The sequence below is a fragment of the Equus quagga genome, chromosome 4 (assembly GCF_021613505.1).
Source record: "Equus quagga isolate Etosha38 chromosome 4, UCLA_HA_Equagga_1.0, whole genome shotgun sequence".
Taxonomy (NCBI): Eukaryota; Metazoa; Chordata; class Mammalia; order Perissodactyla; family Equidae; genus Equus; species Equus quagga.
Genome location: NC_060270.1, coordinates 3,223,687 through 3,240,452, shown reverse-complemented (window position 1 = coordinate 3,240,452; position 16,766 = coordinate 3,223,687). Strand labels below are relative to the sequence as shown.

Genomic DNA, 16,766 nt, shown 5'->3' with positions numbered 1-16,766 from the left:
GACAACCAATTTATAATTGTAAAAATACTTGTAGCCCCAAAATGAGTATTTGACAAGGCCAAGTGTGCCCAAAGATGAATAAGCTGCTAAATGTTTCAAACGAGTGAGCTCAATGTTTCAATTGAGCCTAACTGTCCCCTTCATATGATGGAAATGCATCATAGAAGCTGCAACATTTGAGACAAACCTTGAAGAAAAGACACTGTTTCAGTGTTTCCTTTCCCTGTGGAGGGATCTGTATTAGCAAAACCATGTACCTGAGAGAGTAAATGGTGTCCAGAAAGCTTTCTGCAACTCATTTTGTGTGTAACACAGGGTCCATTAGGAGAATTGTGGAGGAAGAGACTTCAGAGTTAAACCAAGGTTTTACTGGAAAAGACCTCAAATAATGCCAGGATGGGCAAATCAAGGTGAAGGAGATAGAGACAGGAATAGAGATAGAGATAAAGAGATGTATGGATGCATAGATAGAGATCTAGATGTAAATATATGTATCATACAATCCAGACATACACATGAACAAATAAACGTGTGTGCATGTATGCAGATCAGATCCATACACCATATTTGCACATCATCTAGAAGAAATGACAATCCATTAAAAGTTATTGAAAAGGGCTATGATTTAATCTGAGTTCTGGTTATGAAGAATAACCTGGCAGCTATGTCTAGGAAGTAACAGTACCAACAGGGTATAGGGCTAAGTAAGTAGTGTTTTACAAATCACCGCGGCTGTTAGTTTTGAGGGTGAGGACCTCCGTGGTATCCATAAGAAAATGTATGGAATTTCAATGTAGAAAGAGGAAGAGCAAGGGAAGACCTGAAGATGAGTCACTGTTTATACTTAGAGTGTGGAGTGAGATGAAAGATAACATTTAAGGACTTTAAGGGCAAAAATGTCCAAACTCTTGCTCGTTTTCATGCTTCCTGAGACAACCACTGGGCACTATGACATCATACCACCTTAACATTCTTTGAACTTTGGTAATATACATTTGAAGCCCTCATGTCAACCACACATTTCCACCAAAATTTGTACATTACTGAGTCATCTCAAGCTTCATTCGTTTTTTAGGTTCTTGGAAGATTGACCATTTCCTTCCTATTCTGTTACTTTTCTTTTCCTCTCTAAGCCAAATAAATTCTTCAATCTCATCTCTTAGCTTTCTGAATTAGTGAAACATTTGAGATTATCCTACAACAAGCACACATCACTGGAAAGTGCCTTTCAAGGCATCATAGACAGTGAGAGACAACTCTCTCTTCTCATTACTCATGGATGCACACTGGGCTAAATGATACCTCTTATAATTTGTCCCAACCTTCTCTTTCATAACTCATTTCTCATGTTTTCCTCATTTCTTTCCCATTCAATTTATGTTTCTGTGTGAGATGAGAGTTGAATCCCCACAAGAAGTGATATTTACCATGTCCCAAATAAAGTGGAATGAAAGACATTTGGTGGCTAGCAGAATTCCTGGATTTGCTTCTGTTCATTCAAACACAAACCTGCCTCCACTGTGGAGTTAAATGTGATATGAGTCTCCAGGCAGCCAAGCTGTCCTATTATTAAAGACATCATACTCAAGTACTTTTCAGAGGTGCAGCACTATTTCAGAGCATAACAATTTTGTAAAGCTACATTGAAGAATATACTAGCATATTTTCATTTGTTTTCTGCTTCAATTATTCTAGAATGACATGAGCACTTGTTTAAAATTCTTTGTATTTTTTGAACAACATATACAAATATTTTAAGGAGCATGTTAGTACTAATACCTTAAGTTGTTAAAACACTAGAGCAATTGCAATTGCAAAAACTTTGTACGCTAACCAAACAGAGCCGTCTCTAACCTGCACAATTGGGTGACTGTTTTAATAAAAAGAGAATAGATATTAGTGTGAGATCTAAACATTTCTCTTTAACATTTTTGCCAGTGAATCTATGACTTTCTTATTTCTCAGGCTGTATATAATTGGACTTAACAGATGAATGATGACCTTGTAAAATAGAGAGTCCATCATATCTTTATCATCTCCCTGTGCAGATCCAGGGCGCACATACATGAAGAGAAGAGAGCCATAGTATAAAGAGACAGAAAAAAGACATGGGCTACACAGGTGGAGAAGCCTTGCCTGATGCCTTGTACAGACTTCCTTTTTAATACTGTAATGAGAACAAGGGTATAAGAGACAATAACAGACAGAATAGTGAACACCTGTATTGACCCAGAGAAAATGAAAACCATCAGAACATTAATTGAAGGGTCAATATAGGAAATAATGGCATGATGCACAGTAAAAGTTCTGTATTATGTTAGAACTACATAAGGTTAAACTGAATTTAAAAAGTATATGAAATGCAGAATGAGTAAGGCTACCTACAAATGAAGACACAAACTGTCAGATGCATAGTCTACAGGTCATAATCGCTGGATAGGTAAAGGTTTGCATCTGGCCACATAGCAATCATACGCCATAGCTGCCAAAAGAACACATTCTGTAGTTGCACTGACTGCAAAGAAAAAATATTCTGTCATGCATTCAGAGAGGCATATCTTAACTTTGGCTAGGAAGTTGACCAATATTTTGGGGGTCACTTTGGATGATATCCAACCATCCATGAAGGCTAAACCCCCAAGGAGTAAGTACATGGGGATGTGAAGGGAAGGGCCATTGCAGATGAGTGCAATTAGTCCAAAGTCTCTCACAATGGTGCTGAGGTACATCACCAAGAACATCAGAAATGGGGATTTGCCACTCCTGTTCACATGCAAGTCCTGTCAGAACGAACTTGAAAGCAATGTTGCATTTTTAGTGTCCATATAGTTACTGAAATGAAATGCAGTAAATGTAAAAAGAACATTCACTAAGATTTTATAAAAAGATCATTGTAGGAAAGTAGTTGAAATAAAACCATACACTAATCAGAATGCCCTTAATTATATTTACTACTACTATATTGCATGGAAACTAATTTGGGGAATTCATATAATGGAAGATGCAATTATTTCAATTAAAAAATGTGCAAGAATTAGATTTATAAAAAAGGAAAGACACTCTAAACATGAGCTAAATTTATGGGGATGCCAGAGTGTGTTAGGGAAATTCTGTGTCTGGGATCTGGATGAGTGTCTGGGGGAAGGAAGTCTGAATTATTATGAAATGAATTGAATGTCAAGTGAAGGAACTTGAACTTTATTCCTCAAGCAATAGACAAGCACTGAAAACTTTTAAGTTAGGAAGTGGCATGGTAATATAGTCTTTAAATTATATATTTTATAGTGTAGAAAATCCTCTGCAGGGAAGAGAAACTAAAGTCAGGGATACTAATTAGGAAGCTGTTACTCTTGTCCAGTCATTCCTAAATCAGATTACACAGCAGAATTGTCGGGGGAACTTTTTGTACAAAATATAGATGGTGAGCTATTACTGTAGAAATTGATTCAGTGGGGCAAGAATTAAGTCTAATAATCTGCATTTCAAAGTTGCTCTCCCTTCGTTCAAATGCATCTGAAATTCTTAGTCCATGTGTGTTATGATGAGGAGTGGTGGGGAGGACAATGAGGTAGATCACAATAAATCAGAATGTAGAGTCAATGGGAATTAGCTACATGTTAGATGTGAAGGAGATGGTCAGTGAATGAGAGAGGAGACCCTTGGTGACTGATAGATGTTCACCAAAAATTGAATTTGAGAACTCAGATGTATTGGTCAGTTTATGGAGATAGCATCTTCTTAACATCCGGATGAGATAGCTTAGTAGTACAAGATTACTACAGCTTAATTGCAACAATAACTTTAGAGTCACTGGGGTAGCTGAAGGTATAATTATGGATGACCTGTCCATTGGATAGTGTGCATAAAGTAAAGAGAAGAGCATGGTAAGAAACTTGAGGAAGTTATATTAAAGAGGTTATATATTAAAGATGGATACATGTCATTTTCAGATGGCTAAAAACTGATCCTCTTTTCTACCAGATGAGTGTTGGTGTCAGGTAAAGGCCACCACTCACTCTAGAAGTCAAAGAACCAAAAACTCACCTGCCCATCCCCCTTCACTTAGATGAGGGACTTGACCTAAGTTTAACCGTCAAACTCACCTACATGGGATTTGGAATATGGAGAGAAGGAGACAAAGGGACAGGGAGAAAAGAGAATTTTGTTGAAAAGTCAGCCAAGGTGGCAATATCAACACCCCGGCAAATGCATGCTGCATCTGCATCAACAGCATTAACAGTATGAGCTGTGCCATCCACAGTTCAGTAGCAGTGACAGCAGCTCCTATTGAGCTAGTGTAGGGATTTAATTTGGGCTATTGACTGTCTCTATTGCTTCCTACAGTTCCCCCTCATTTCTCAGCTGATTCCTCCTGTCTCCCCAGAATTTCTATCTTAGAATCAATTTCCATTCAACTAACTGATTTCCTATTGCAACCAAGTACAACCTAAGAGTGGTAAGGGTTAGACAGAAAAGGATACTCAGCAGAGAAACAATAGGGAGACTGAACACCTGAGTGCTGTGGACTTGGAGAGAGAAAAGATGCTCAAGGACATAATTGAGTACAGAACCAATTTCCAAAACAAATGCTCAGGTAGAACAAAGAGTGAACAGAGATCAGTGAGTGTGGGAAATTGAGATTCTTAGTGTCTTTAGTGAGAACAGTTTCCCTTTTGTTATAGAGTTGAACTCAGAGAATAATGAGAAGTGAATGGGAAACAAGTGGCAGCTCAGTGAGGAGAATGAATAGAGTTCTCCAAAATGTGGACGACAGTTGGCAGCTGTCCACTGCCCATGGACAGATCTGAATTTTCCTCCTGTAGAACAACGTCGTGAATGTTTTCACATGGAGAGAAGAAGGCATTGGGAGGATAGAGGGGAAAGAAGTGGAATGGGAAATTGGTGGGTAGGAAGAAAACAAGAGGCAGGAAGAGAAGAAGGTAGAAAATAACAGAGGCAGACATGGTCAGCGTAGGAAAGACAAAGGAGAGGGAGAGAGGAAGTCACTGAGAGACTGAGGGGAAGAAGGGAGGCTCAGAGGGTGGAGGAATGTTTGTCTTACTCCTAGTTTTCATTAAAAGTTGTCAACACTGGAAATCCTTTGTTTTTCTTTGTCAAAATTCTAGGTTTGTTTTCCTATGGCATTTGTGTGTGAAAGAGATTTTCATTTTAAATTTTACCTTGGAAACCTTGTACTGTTCATCAGTATACTAACACTGTCTGCAAGTTGTTTCAATATTTAAAAGTTGCTTTATCTTTGCTATTATTGTCATTAGAAGTGACTTTCCCTAGACATCCTGTTGGTTTTACTGGAGAGCACTTTCTTCTCCACCAGTTTTATTAGCAGAATAAAATTGAGCCAAAGATTGGAACCTAACTCAGTCAATATAAATAACCAACATCAATAATTGGAGTTGTTACATGTGTTTTATTTGGGATGGGCTTCCTTCTGTGTAATCCCAAATCACTAAATAATCAAAACTTCTCAAATTCAATGTGTGGGCACTTAAATCCTAAAGCTGGAAAGAGCAGTAGAGGGACATTTTCTGAATTTTTCCTCCTCTCTATATGTATAATATACACATTTATATCAAATATTACATATATTTAAAATAATGAAATTATTGTCAGAAGTGAGTGAAAGGTAGAGGGATTAATATTTAGGTGTTTTAACTTAAAAGCTTAATCAGGGAATGTGGTTAATTAAATTGAATAAATATCTTGAACAGAATACTCAGAAAGATTTCTTATATATGCAGCATTATGACTTGAATCCTTAAACCCACTTTTAAATTATTTAACCTTCTACCTCACCAAAACGTATGGAGTCATTATAACCATGCTAACCAGATAACTATACACCATTAGGAGTACAATTCAGTCTTGGGGTATTTTGCTTATCTAGATTTTCCCCACAGTAGTAAAATAATACAGATTATTGAATTTTCGTTTCCATTTTCAACTGCCTATTTTGGTATCTGGTAAACCAAATCGAAATTGTTAAAATTTTAACGGTATTTTTAACTTTCCTTTAAAAATAATGAATATTATGGAAATCACTCTCTCACCAATATCTGATAAGAAATTATGAAGATCTTTTCAGTTTCAGGCTTTCTAAAGTAGAAAAACATACAATGGCACAGAAATGACAATGACATAGGTAGCAGTTCTTTGCACACTGATTCATTTTGGAGGCTTCATTCCCAAACTTAGAAAAATGTGGTTTATATTAATTTGCTGTGAATATGACTCAACAAATTGTACAACTGTGTGCTTTTGCCAGAAGAGGAAGGAGTGAAGAACTAAAATTCCCCTGACAGCACCCAAGGATCCCCTTTAGGACAAAGCTAAGCTGCTCCTCTGGGCATTGTGGACTTGGACATGTGTAAGAAGTCCAGGTTGTCCCACAGGGCATCACAGGCTCTGAAATCATAAACATCAACTCATTGTAGACAGTGGTAGTTTTAACACTTGAAATTGCACTTTATGCCACTATTTTCCACCATAGATGACACTGCTGGCATCTTTATGTAAACTCCAGTTTATCTATAAATTTTGATGCACTGAGTGCTTTGATTAGTATGGTCTTGTGTGAGCCTATCATCCATGATTTTAATGAGGCCAGAGTTCTAGATTCCTTTCAGGAGCCAACTCCAAGAGTGTTTTCCTCCTCAGGCAACCTGCAGTTCATATTCAGAACTCGACCTAACTCCCCACTTTATGCTGCAATCTGATGAGAAATCTTACTGGGCAAAAGTCAGGTGAGAAGCAAAGGAAAAAGAGAGCAAAGGAGCACGGTGGGAGGAGGCTTAGATCAGAGGTTCCCAAACTTTAATGCCGGTGGATCTGCTGGGGATCTTGTTAAAATGCAGATTCTGTGTCAGAGGTCTGGGTGAGTCCCCAGGGTCTTTATTTGTAAGAAGGTGATGCCTGCAGACATGTGCCATCCACAGGGGCTTCATTGGAGGACCTAGATTATCGGAGAGCTAGATCACTGGAGAAGCTCAACATGGTCAATGGAGCTGGCATGTCAAGAGAGAAGCAGGAGGAGCCAGACGGTGCCAAGGAGGCCAGCCTGGGTGGGATCACGTGGGGTAGGGAGGCCAGGTCAGGGCCTTTGTTCTTTACCCCAAACTAAAGGGAAGCTGCTGAGGGGTGTTGAACATGGTGGTAATGTGTTCTGATATACCTTTAAGCATTAACAGAGAAGCTGACAAGGAACATTCACTCAGAAGATAACGACATTACTTTCCAGTTGTGGCTCCCTCTCACTGGTGTTTGCCATGCGTTCACATGTCCTGGCACTCTGATCAATCCGATGAAACCCAGAGGCATAGATAGATAGACACCATTTCTTCTTCAAGCTCTGATTACAGAAGTCTCAGTTCACCAGGATAAGATAATTAAACAGAACGTGTTCTGAGTATTTAAAAACACATTTAAAAAACAACATGGTTTCTCCATAACCCAATAGAAATAAGATTCTTATTTTTAAAAGCTTTATGAAAGTTTCTTAGTATTCTCATACACAAAAAATATTTTCCAAGTATTTGCAAATTTCCTTTTTACCATTCTTTGGCTCTTACTTGAAATGTAATGCTTTCCTTGATTTGATCTAGGAATTAATTAGATGTTTATAAAAGCTAATTTAACTGACAAAGAACATGTCAAGAATTTTCCACGTTGTTATATCATTAAGGGTTGGTAAGTGTTCATAATGGTAACAGAATGTTGTTCAGTATGTGCAGAAGAAAAGTATGTCTTTCAAGAAAGTTTAAAAAGGCACCTTGAAATTACACATGTAATGAAAATAAATATAGAAGTCTTGGAACAAGGAATTCATGTTACCCATTATCTTCCTTATTTTTCCACTTAGCGTTTCTCTGCCCACTTGACAGCTTGGCTTCTTGAAAGTGTCCCTCTCAGGCTATTTTTAGTTCTTTGTACTATGTATCGTATGACTTAGAGGTTGTGAACATGGTTCTGGAGCCAGAGGGTCTGGGTTTGGTCCCTGAGCTCCACTCTAGTATTTCTGTGAACAAATTATGAACCCTTTCTGCCCCTCACTTTTTTAGTGAGGTTACAGAAAATTAAAATATAGTAATGAAATTAAAAGGCAATAGATGTACTGAATAGTTAAATGGATACAACTGAAGAGTATTTGTAAGGTGAAAGAATGTCTGTGGATTAATTTAAAATAGAGTATAAAATGAGAGATAGGGTAAGAGACATGAATGTATTAGTTAATGTTACTTACTTGCAAATAAGGCATCTTTTCCAAACAATGGAAAAGATTGTTTTGATCTGGTGGATTACACAACCAGAAAGCATGGTTTATCTGGGTCTGTTCCTCTGTGATCCCTCAGCTGTGCTCATCTCTGTGTGCTGATTTCATCTCCAGGCTGGGTTCTCTCTGGATGGCAGAATGGACGTAGACTGTGGCAGATTTCATATCCACACCCCATGACACTCAGAGGGAGAAGCACTACCCTTTTGATGCATCTCTTTTAAAATAAAGGAATCATATGTCCCAGAAACTTCCAGAAAATCACCTCTTTTGTCTCACTGGCCCCAAATAAGTCATATATTCTTCCCTGAGCAGATCTCTAGGATTCAGTGCTGCTAAGAGTTGGGGCTGGATGGTGCAGAAATACATACCGAAACTGTGGCCCCCTTAGAAAAGGGAAAGAGAATCAATGCATGCAAGTCTGACAGCTAAAAAAAAATCCATTCAAAAACAGGCCTTTGTGATGGTGGAAGATATACACACCAGATGCTTATGTTTTCAGTTAGTCTTTGGATCATAGCAATGTATGAAGAAGCAAAAATATTAATAATTGACAGACAGGAAACCAACAATGGAAATGTTATACCGAAATGACAATCAGTGAACAATGGACATATGCAAAAACAATGATTCTGTAGGGAGAAAGGGGAAAAGCAACTGAAATATGACCAATCCATCCCTTTTCTGTGCCTTCAGGGATCCCTCAGAGGAGCAAAAAGAAGGCAGATGACCTGGGCTCATCTTGTGAACCAGATCTTAAGGAAGATAGGGTCATGATATTTGTTTTGAATACCTATATGTTTGGTATTTTTAAAACAAACTTCTAATGAAGGGGCTTCTCCCTGATATTTTGTCATACTCTATCCCAGCAGCCAATCCTAGTGATAAGAAGATCAAGAATAATCCACTTCAGGTGTATGATGTTTGTGATTGTCATGAAAGAAACTTAAGAAGGTGAGTTGGTGTGCAGCATTCATCCCAGGCCCAGAAATCTCCCAGCTTATTACAAGACTGAAAATGAGTGATGCCCTCTTACTGCATTCTATGTCTTTGTGCTGTCAGATTAATTTAGTTTTACAAATATTTCACGAATACTTATTTAGGACCTCGTGTGTGTAAGCCACTGGGTGACCTACTCCAAAAGATAAACTTCTAAATTATAACCTAAAAGAGCTCGTAGGCCAAAAATAAGAATTACAGAGGCCAAGTGTGGCCTAAGGGGAATAAATAAACTGCTAAAAGTTCAAAATGAGTGAGCATTCCTGTCTTGTTAGAAGTGATCTGGAAATGCATCACAAAAATTGTAACGTTTGGGAGAGAGCTTGAAGATGTGATGCAGTTTCAATTTTACATGAACAGGGCGGATGAGTGGGGAGGAATCTCTGTGGAGATTCTTGAATGCAAAAGCTTGAAACTGAGAGAGTAAGATTTCTCTAAAGGCTTTCAGTACTCAATTTGGGTATAACAGAGTCCATGAGGAGAATTGTGGAGGAAAAGACTCAGAGTTAAACAATGTTTTATTTGAAAGAACCGCAAATAGTGCCAGTGAACAAATGCAACTTGAAGTAGAAATAAATAAATAAATGCATTTAGATACCATCTAATCTGTATATATAGGAACAGTCATGGCCCAATTAATGACGTCTTGGTCGACAGACTGCATGCACAATGGTAGTCCCATAATCTTAGTACTATCTAGTCTAGATGTGTAGTAGGCTATACCATCCAGGTTGCGTAAGCGCACTCCATGACGTTCACACAATGATGAAATTGCCTAACAATTCATTTCTCAGAACACATCCTCACGTTAAATGATGCATCACTGTATATTTGTGTCCCTGTATCTATATATGACGTTCTAGGTATGTTTACCATATATGTGTATAATTTGGTAGCTATGATAATCCATTGAAAGTTATCAAAGAGGGATATGATATAAGGAGAGTTTGTTTACAAAGACTAATCTAGCAGCTATGTTTAGAAAGTAAGAGAATATCAGCAGGGTGAACGAGATAAGTAACTAGAGTTTTACAAAACAGAGGCAGGTAGTTTTCAGGATAAAGGCCTCAGTGGTACCAGTAGGAATGTGTATAGAAGCAGGGCTGAGAGAGGAAGGACAGACATGGACCTGAAGATGGATCACCTGTTATATTTCAATAGCATGGAATGTGAGGAAAGCTACTTTTGAAGGACTTTTAGGGCACAAAACATCCAAACTCCTGCTCATTTTCGTGTCTTCCCCAGACCCCACTGAACCCTGTGACATCATATCACCCTAACAATATGTGAATTTTGGTAACATGCATTTAAAGCTCCTCCTTGTCAACAACATAGTCCAATAACATTTACATATTACTCATTTCTTTATATTACCAGCTTCATTTTTTTTTTAATTCTAGTCAGATTGAGACCTTTTCCTTCCTATTCTGCTGCTTCTCTCTTCTTCACTGTGCCCATCTCAACTTAGGTCTCCAATCTTGTCTTTCAACTTTCTGAATTAGTGAAACCTTTAAGATTACCCAACAACATACAAGTAGAGCTACAAAGGGCCTTGGAAGGCATCATAGACACTGAGAGGCAACTCACTTCTGGCTCCTCATGGAATCACCTCGGTGAAGAGCTGCCTCTTACAGTCTGGCGCTGTCTTCACTGTCTTAACTCATTTCTCATGTTTTCCTCATTGCTTTCCCATTCTGTTTATTTCTCTGTGTGACATGAGAGTTGAACCCCACAAGAAGTGACATTCACCATGTCCCAAATAAAGTGGAATGAAAGGCCTTTGGTGGCTAGCAGAATTACTGGGATTTGCCTCTGTTCACCCAAACACAAACCTGCCTCCACTGTGGAGTTCAGTGTGATATGAGCCTCCAGGCTGCCCAGCTGTATTATAATCAAAGACATTATAATCGAGTCCTGTTCAGAGGAACTCCACTATTTTAGTACTTAATGCACTTATGAAGCCACGTTGAAAACGTACAATCATATAAAATATTATATTTGCTTTCCTGTTTAATTATTTTAGTATGACATGACCATCTGATTAAAATTCTCTCTCTGTTTTGAATAACATACACACATATATTAAAGAGTTTATTAGGTACTCCCACTTTAAGTCAATAAAACAGCAAGACAATCACAATTACAAAAAACTTTGCACACTAACCAAAGCCACATCTCATCTACACAATTGTGTGACAGTTTTAGTAGAAAGAGAACAGATATTAGTGTGAAATCTAAACACTTCTCTTTAACAGTTTTGCTACTGAATCTATGACTTTCTTATTTCTCAGGCTGTAGATAATTGGATTTAACAAAGGAATGATGACAGTGTAAAATAGAGAGTCCATCATATCTTGGTCATCTGCTTGTGCAGATCCAGGGCGCACATACATGAAGAGAAGAGGGCCATAGTATAAAGAGACAGATAAGAGATGGGCTCCACAGGTGGAGAAGGCTTTCCTGATGCCTTGTACAGACTTCCTTTTTAAGATTGTGAAGAGAACAAGTGTATAAGAGACAAGAACTGTCATAATGGTGAACACCTGTATGGACCCAGAGGAAATAAAAGCCATCAGAACATTAATAGAAGGGTCAGTACAGGAAATCTTAAACAATGGCATGATGTCACAGTAAAAGTGATGTATTATGTTAGAATTACAGAAGGTTAATCTGAGTAAAAAAAGTACATGAAATGCGGAATGAATAAGGCCACACAGAAATAATGCGACTAACAGTCGGATGCATAGTCTATTGGTCATAATCACCGGATAAAGTAAAGGTTTGCATATGGCCACATAGCGATCATACGCCATTGCTGCCAAAAGAAAACATTCTGTGGTTGCACTGAATGCAAAGGAAAAAAATTGTAACGTGCATTCAGAGAGAGAGATCATCTGATTTGTGGCAAAGAAGTTGACCAGCATCTTGGGGGTCACTGTGGATGATAGCCAAGCATCCATGAAGGCTAAACTCCCAAGGAACAAGTACATGGGGATGTGAAGGTGAGGGTCATTGCAGATGAGTGCAATTAGTCCAAGGTTGCCCACAATAGTGATGAGATATATCACCAAGAACACCAGAAACAGGGGGATTTGCCACTCCAGTTGATATGAAAGTCCTGTGAGAACAAACTCTGTCAGCAATGTTGCATTTCTAGTTTCCATATCCTTAATAGATTGCCCCTGAAATAAAATGTAATCAAAGTAAAAAGAATATTCACCAAGGTTTTATAGAAGAAAATTTGGTGAGGGCAATTGAAATAAAACCCTACACTAGCCCGAATGCCATTAATTTTATTTGCTGTGACTTTAATACATGGAAACTATCCACGGAATCGTTATATTGGAAAAATCCAATTATTTCTATTCAAACTAGGTGCTGGAATGAACAGACTGAGACGAGAAGGAAGACATGCTAAACATGAGCATCCTTGTGGGGAAACTATTGAATGAGGAGGGAAATCTGTGTTTAGGACATGGAAGCAGCATAAAAAGTAAAAATATTAGAAGGGCCTGGATTATAAAATGAATTGAAGGCCATGTGAAAAATCTTGAAATTTATTCTTCAATCAGTAGGCAAGCACTGAAAGCTTTTAAGACAAGTAGTGGCATCATTAGATATTTTTAAAATTATGTATTAGGTTGTGTAACATAGGCTTCAGGGAGGAGAACCTAGCATCAGGGATGCTGTTAGGAAGTTGTTATTATTATCCAGGGACTCAAGCCAGATTACATATTGGAATGGTCTGGGGGATTTTTTGTGCAAAACACAGCTTCTGAGGTATTACTGTAGAAATTGACCCAGTAGGTTAAGAATGGGGTCTAATAATATGCGTTGTTTACATGGGCCCCCGTTGATTAAAGTGCATGTGCAGTTCATAGTCCACGTGTGATATGACATTGGGAGTGGGGAGGATGTCAAAGAGATAGGTTAAGAAAAATGAGAATGAAGAGTCACTAGGACTTGGTGAGAAACTAGATGAGAAGGCTGGTCAGCTAAGGAGATGAGTCATTTGGTGACTGATAGATGATCACTGAAAACTGAGACTGAGAACTCAGGTGCATTGGCCAGTATATGGAGAGAGCATCCTCTGAACATCCAGGTGAGATGTACTTAGTAGCATGAGTCTCCCAGAGCTTAATAGAAATAATGACGTGAGGGTATTCAGGATGGCTGAAAGCATAATTATGGATTCCTGTCCTTTGGAGAGGGAGCATATGGTAAAAAGAAGGAGAGCATGGATAGAAACTTGAAGAAGTTATACTAAAGAGATGACAAAATGGATATACATCATTTATCAGATGGATCACATCTGATCCTCTTTCTACCACATGAGTCTTGGTGTCAGACAAAAGCTGTCATCCACACTAGAAGCCAAAAGTTCTAGAAGCTGACTTTCCCATCCCCCTTGCACCTAGAGTAGAGGACTTAATCTAGGATTAGCCACTCAAAGCCACCCACACTGGATTTGAAATATGGGGAGAGGAAGAAAAGGGGTCAAATGAAGACAAAGAGAATATTGGTTGCAAAGTCAACCAAGGGAACCAGATCAAGACCCTGGAAAACGCATCCTGCACCCACAACAGTGGCATCTTCAGTGTGAGCTGTGACAATCCAAATGCAGCAGCAACGACAGCAGCTCTTATTGAGCTAGAGTTGGGACATGATTTTGGCTGTTGAAGGGCTGCCTTATTTCTTTGTTTCTTCCCATTTCTCCAGTGGTTTTCTCCTCCTTGCCTAACATTTCTATTTAATTTGCATTCAATGAACTAATTTCCTCTTGCAACCCAGAGCTCTAGCTCACACAAAAGGAGACAAGGAAGAGACAGAAAAGGATATGAGCAGAGTGATCAGAAAAGCAGGAGGGATTGGGAAGCTGAGTGTTGTGGACTTACAGAGAGGAAAACACTCGAGGACAACGTGAAGTACAGTGCCAAAAGTGAAATAAATGCTCTGGTAGGATAAGGAGTGACCAAATTTCACTGAGTGTGGAAATTAAGAGATCTTAGTGTGTTTAGTGAAAGCAATTTCCATTTAGTGATAGAGTTGAGGTCAGAGAATAATGAGAAGTGATTGGGAAAGAAGTGGCAGTGCAGTAGGAGAATGAAGAGAGTTCTCCAAGATGTGGACAACAGTTTGCACCTGTCCACTGCCCATAGACAGATGTGAATTTTCCTTCTGTAGAACAATGTCATGAAGTTTTCAAAAGAGAGAGGAAAGCACTGCGAAGAGAAAGGGGATAGAAGTGGAATGGGAAATTTGGTGGGTGAAAGGGCAGGAAGAGAAGAAGGTAGAGAATACCAGTCAGAGACGGTCAGTGTCAGGAAGACAAGGCCAGGCAGAGGGAGAGAGGAAGTCTCTCTAAGGCCTGAGGGGAAGACAGGGAGGCTCAGAGGCCGGGGTGAATGTTTGTCTTCACCTCGGTTTTCATGAAAAGTGTCAACATTGGGAGTCCTTTCTTTTTCTTTTAGTCAAAATTCCATGTTTATTTTCCCTACAGATTTGTGTATGAAACAGATTTTCATTTTAAATTTTACCTTAGAAAGTCTGTACTGTTCATAAATATACTGGCACTGCCTGAAAGTTGTTTCTATATTTAAAAGTTGCCGTATCTTTCTGTGACTGTCATTAGAACTGTCTTGCCCAGAAATCCTGCTGGTTTTACTTGAGAGCACAGTCTTCACCAGTTTTATTAGCAGCATAGAACTGAGCCAAAGACTAGAACCTAACTCAGACAACATGAATAACCAATGCCAATAATTGTAGTCGTTAAACGTATTTTTACTTAGAATGGTCTTCCTTCCATGCAATCCCAAATCACTTAAATAAGCAAAAATTCTCAAATTCAATATGTGGATACTTATTAAGTCATAAAGCTGGAAAGAGCAGGCAAGGGACATTTTCCACATTTGTCCTCTTCTCCATATGTATAATATGTATATTTATATCATTTTATAAATCACATGTACATAAAAAATACTCAGTTAAATTTTTGTCAGAAGTAGGTGGGAGGTAGGGAGGTTAATATCCAAGTGATTTAACTTAAGAGTTAGTCAGAGAATGTCGTTAATTAAATGGAATAAACGTTTTCATCAGAATCCTCAGAAAGATTTCTTATGTAGGAATCGTGATGGCCTGAATCCTTAAATTCACTATTAAATTGTTGAATGTTCTAGTTTACCAAAACGTATGTTATGTAGTCGTTATAATTGTGCTAGCCAGATAACTAAATATCATTAAAGAGTACAATTCACTCAGAGCTATTTTGTTTATCTAGATTTTCCTCACAATAATAAAGTAATACAGATTATTCACTATTTGTTTTCCACTTCAACTGGCTAGGGCCTCCTGTAAACCAAATCAAAATTATTATGAACAGCATTATTTTCAACTTTCTATAAAAAATAATGAATATTATAGAAATCATTATCTCTTACAAATACCTGTTAAGAAATAGTGGAGATCTTTTCAAAGAGTTAGGCTTTCTAAAGTAGAAAATTATACAGCAGCACAGGAAATCACAATAACATAGGTAGCAGTTCTTTGCACACTGATTCATTGTGGAGGCTTCATTTCCCAAGCTCAGTAAGATATTGTTTATATTAATTGTTTTGAACAGAAGAGTCAACTAATTATACAACTGTGTGCTTTTGCCAGAAGAGGAAGGAGTGAAGAACTGAAATTCCCCTGGCAACACCCAAGGATTCCCTTTAGGACAAAGCTAAGCTGCTCTTCTGGGCACTGTGGACTTGGACATGCGTTAGAAGTCCAGGTTGTCCCTCAGGGCATTAGAGACTCCGAAATCCTAAACATCAACTCATTGCAGACAATGCTAGTTTGAACACTTGAAATTGCACTTTATGCCACTATTTTCCACCACAGATAACACTTCTGACAAGGTTATGCAAACTCCAGCTTATCTATACATTTTGGTGTTCTGAGTGCTTTGATTGGCATGGTCTTGTCTGAGATAATCATACATGATCTTGATGAGGCCAGAGTTCTAGATTCCCTTCAGGAGCCAACCCCAAGACAGTTGTTCTCATGCAAACCGGAGCGCACATCCAGAGCTGTATCTAACTCCCCAGTTTAAGCCGAAATCTGATGAGAGACCTTACAAGGCAAATGTCAGGAAGGAGCAAAGGAAAAAAGGGCAAAGGACCACAGTGGAAGGAGGCGCGGATCAGAACTTCCCAAACTTTACAGACTGTGGATCTCCTGGAGATCTTGTTAAAATGCAGATTCTGTTTCAGAGGTCTGGGTGGGGTGAGGGGCTTCATTCCCAAAGGTGATGCCTGTGGACATTTGCCTTCCACAGGGCCTCCTTCATTGGAGGACCTAGATTATCGGAGAGCTAGATCCCGGGAGAAGCTCAACATGGTCAATGGAGCTGGCATGCCAAGAGAGAAGAAGGAGCCGGATTGGGCCAGGGAGGCCAGCCTGGGTGGGCTCACAGGGGGTCTGGAGGCCAGGTAGGGCC

The 16,766-nt window shown here is 38.8% G+C and overlaps 1 protein-coding gene and 1 pseudogene across 1 annotated transcript; both read right to left on the bottom strand.

Moving 5' to 3' along the window:
• Window positions 1-1,908: 1,908 nt before the first annotated feature.
• LOC124238634 (olfactory receptor 5H2-like) lies at window positions 1,909-2,825 on the bottom strand (annotated as a pseudogene).
• Window positions 2,826-11,520: 8,695 nt separating this feature from the next.
• On the bottom strand, window positions 11,521-12,450 carry LOC124238454 (olfactory receptor 5H2-like). Its single transcript, XM_046659425.1, has one exon. The coding sequence runs from the start codon at window positions 12,448-12,450 to the stop codon at window positions 11,521-11,523; it is 930 nt and encodes a 309-aa protein (XP_046515381.1).
• Window positions 12,451-16,766: the final 4,316 nt, after the last annotated feature.

Bases quoted from the DNA above. Each gene is read 5' to 3' on its own strand.
- LOC124238454 (XM_046659425.1), bottom strand. From the start codon at position 12,450: ATGGAAACTAGAAATGCAACATTGCTGACAGAGTTTGTTCTCACAGGA.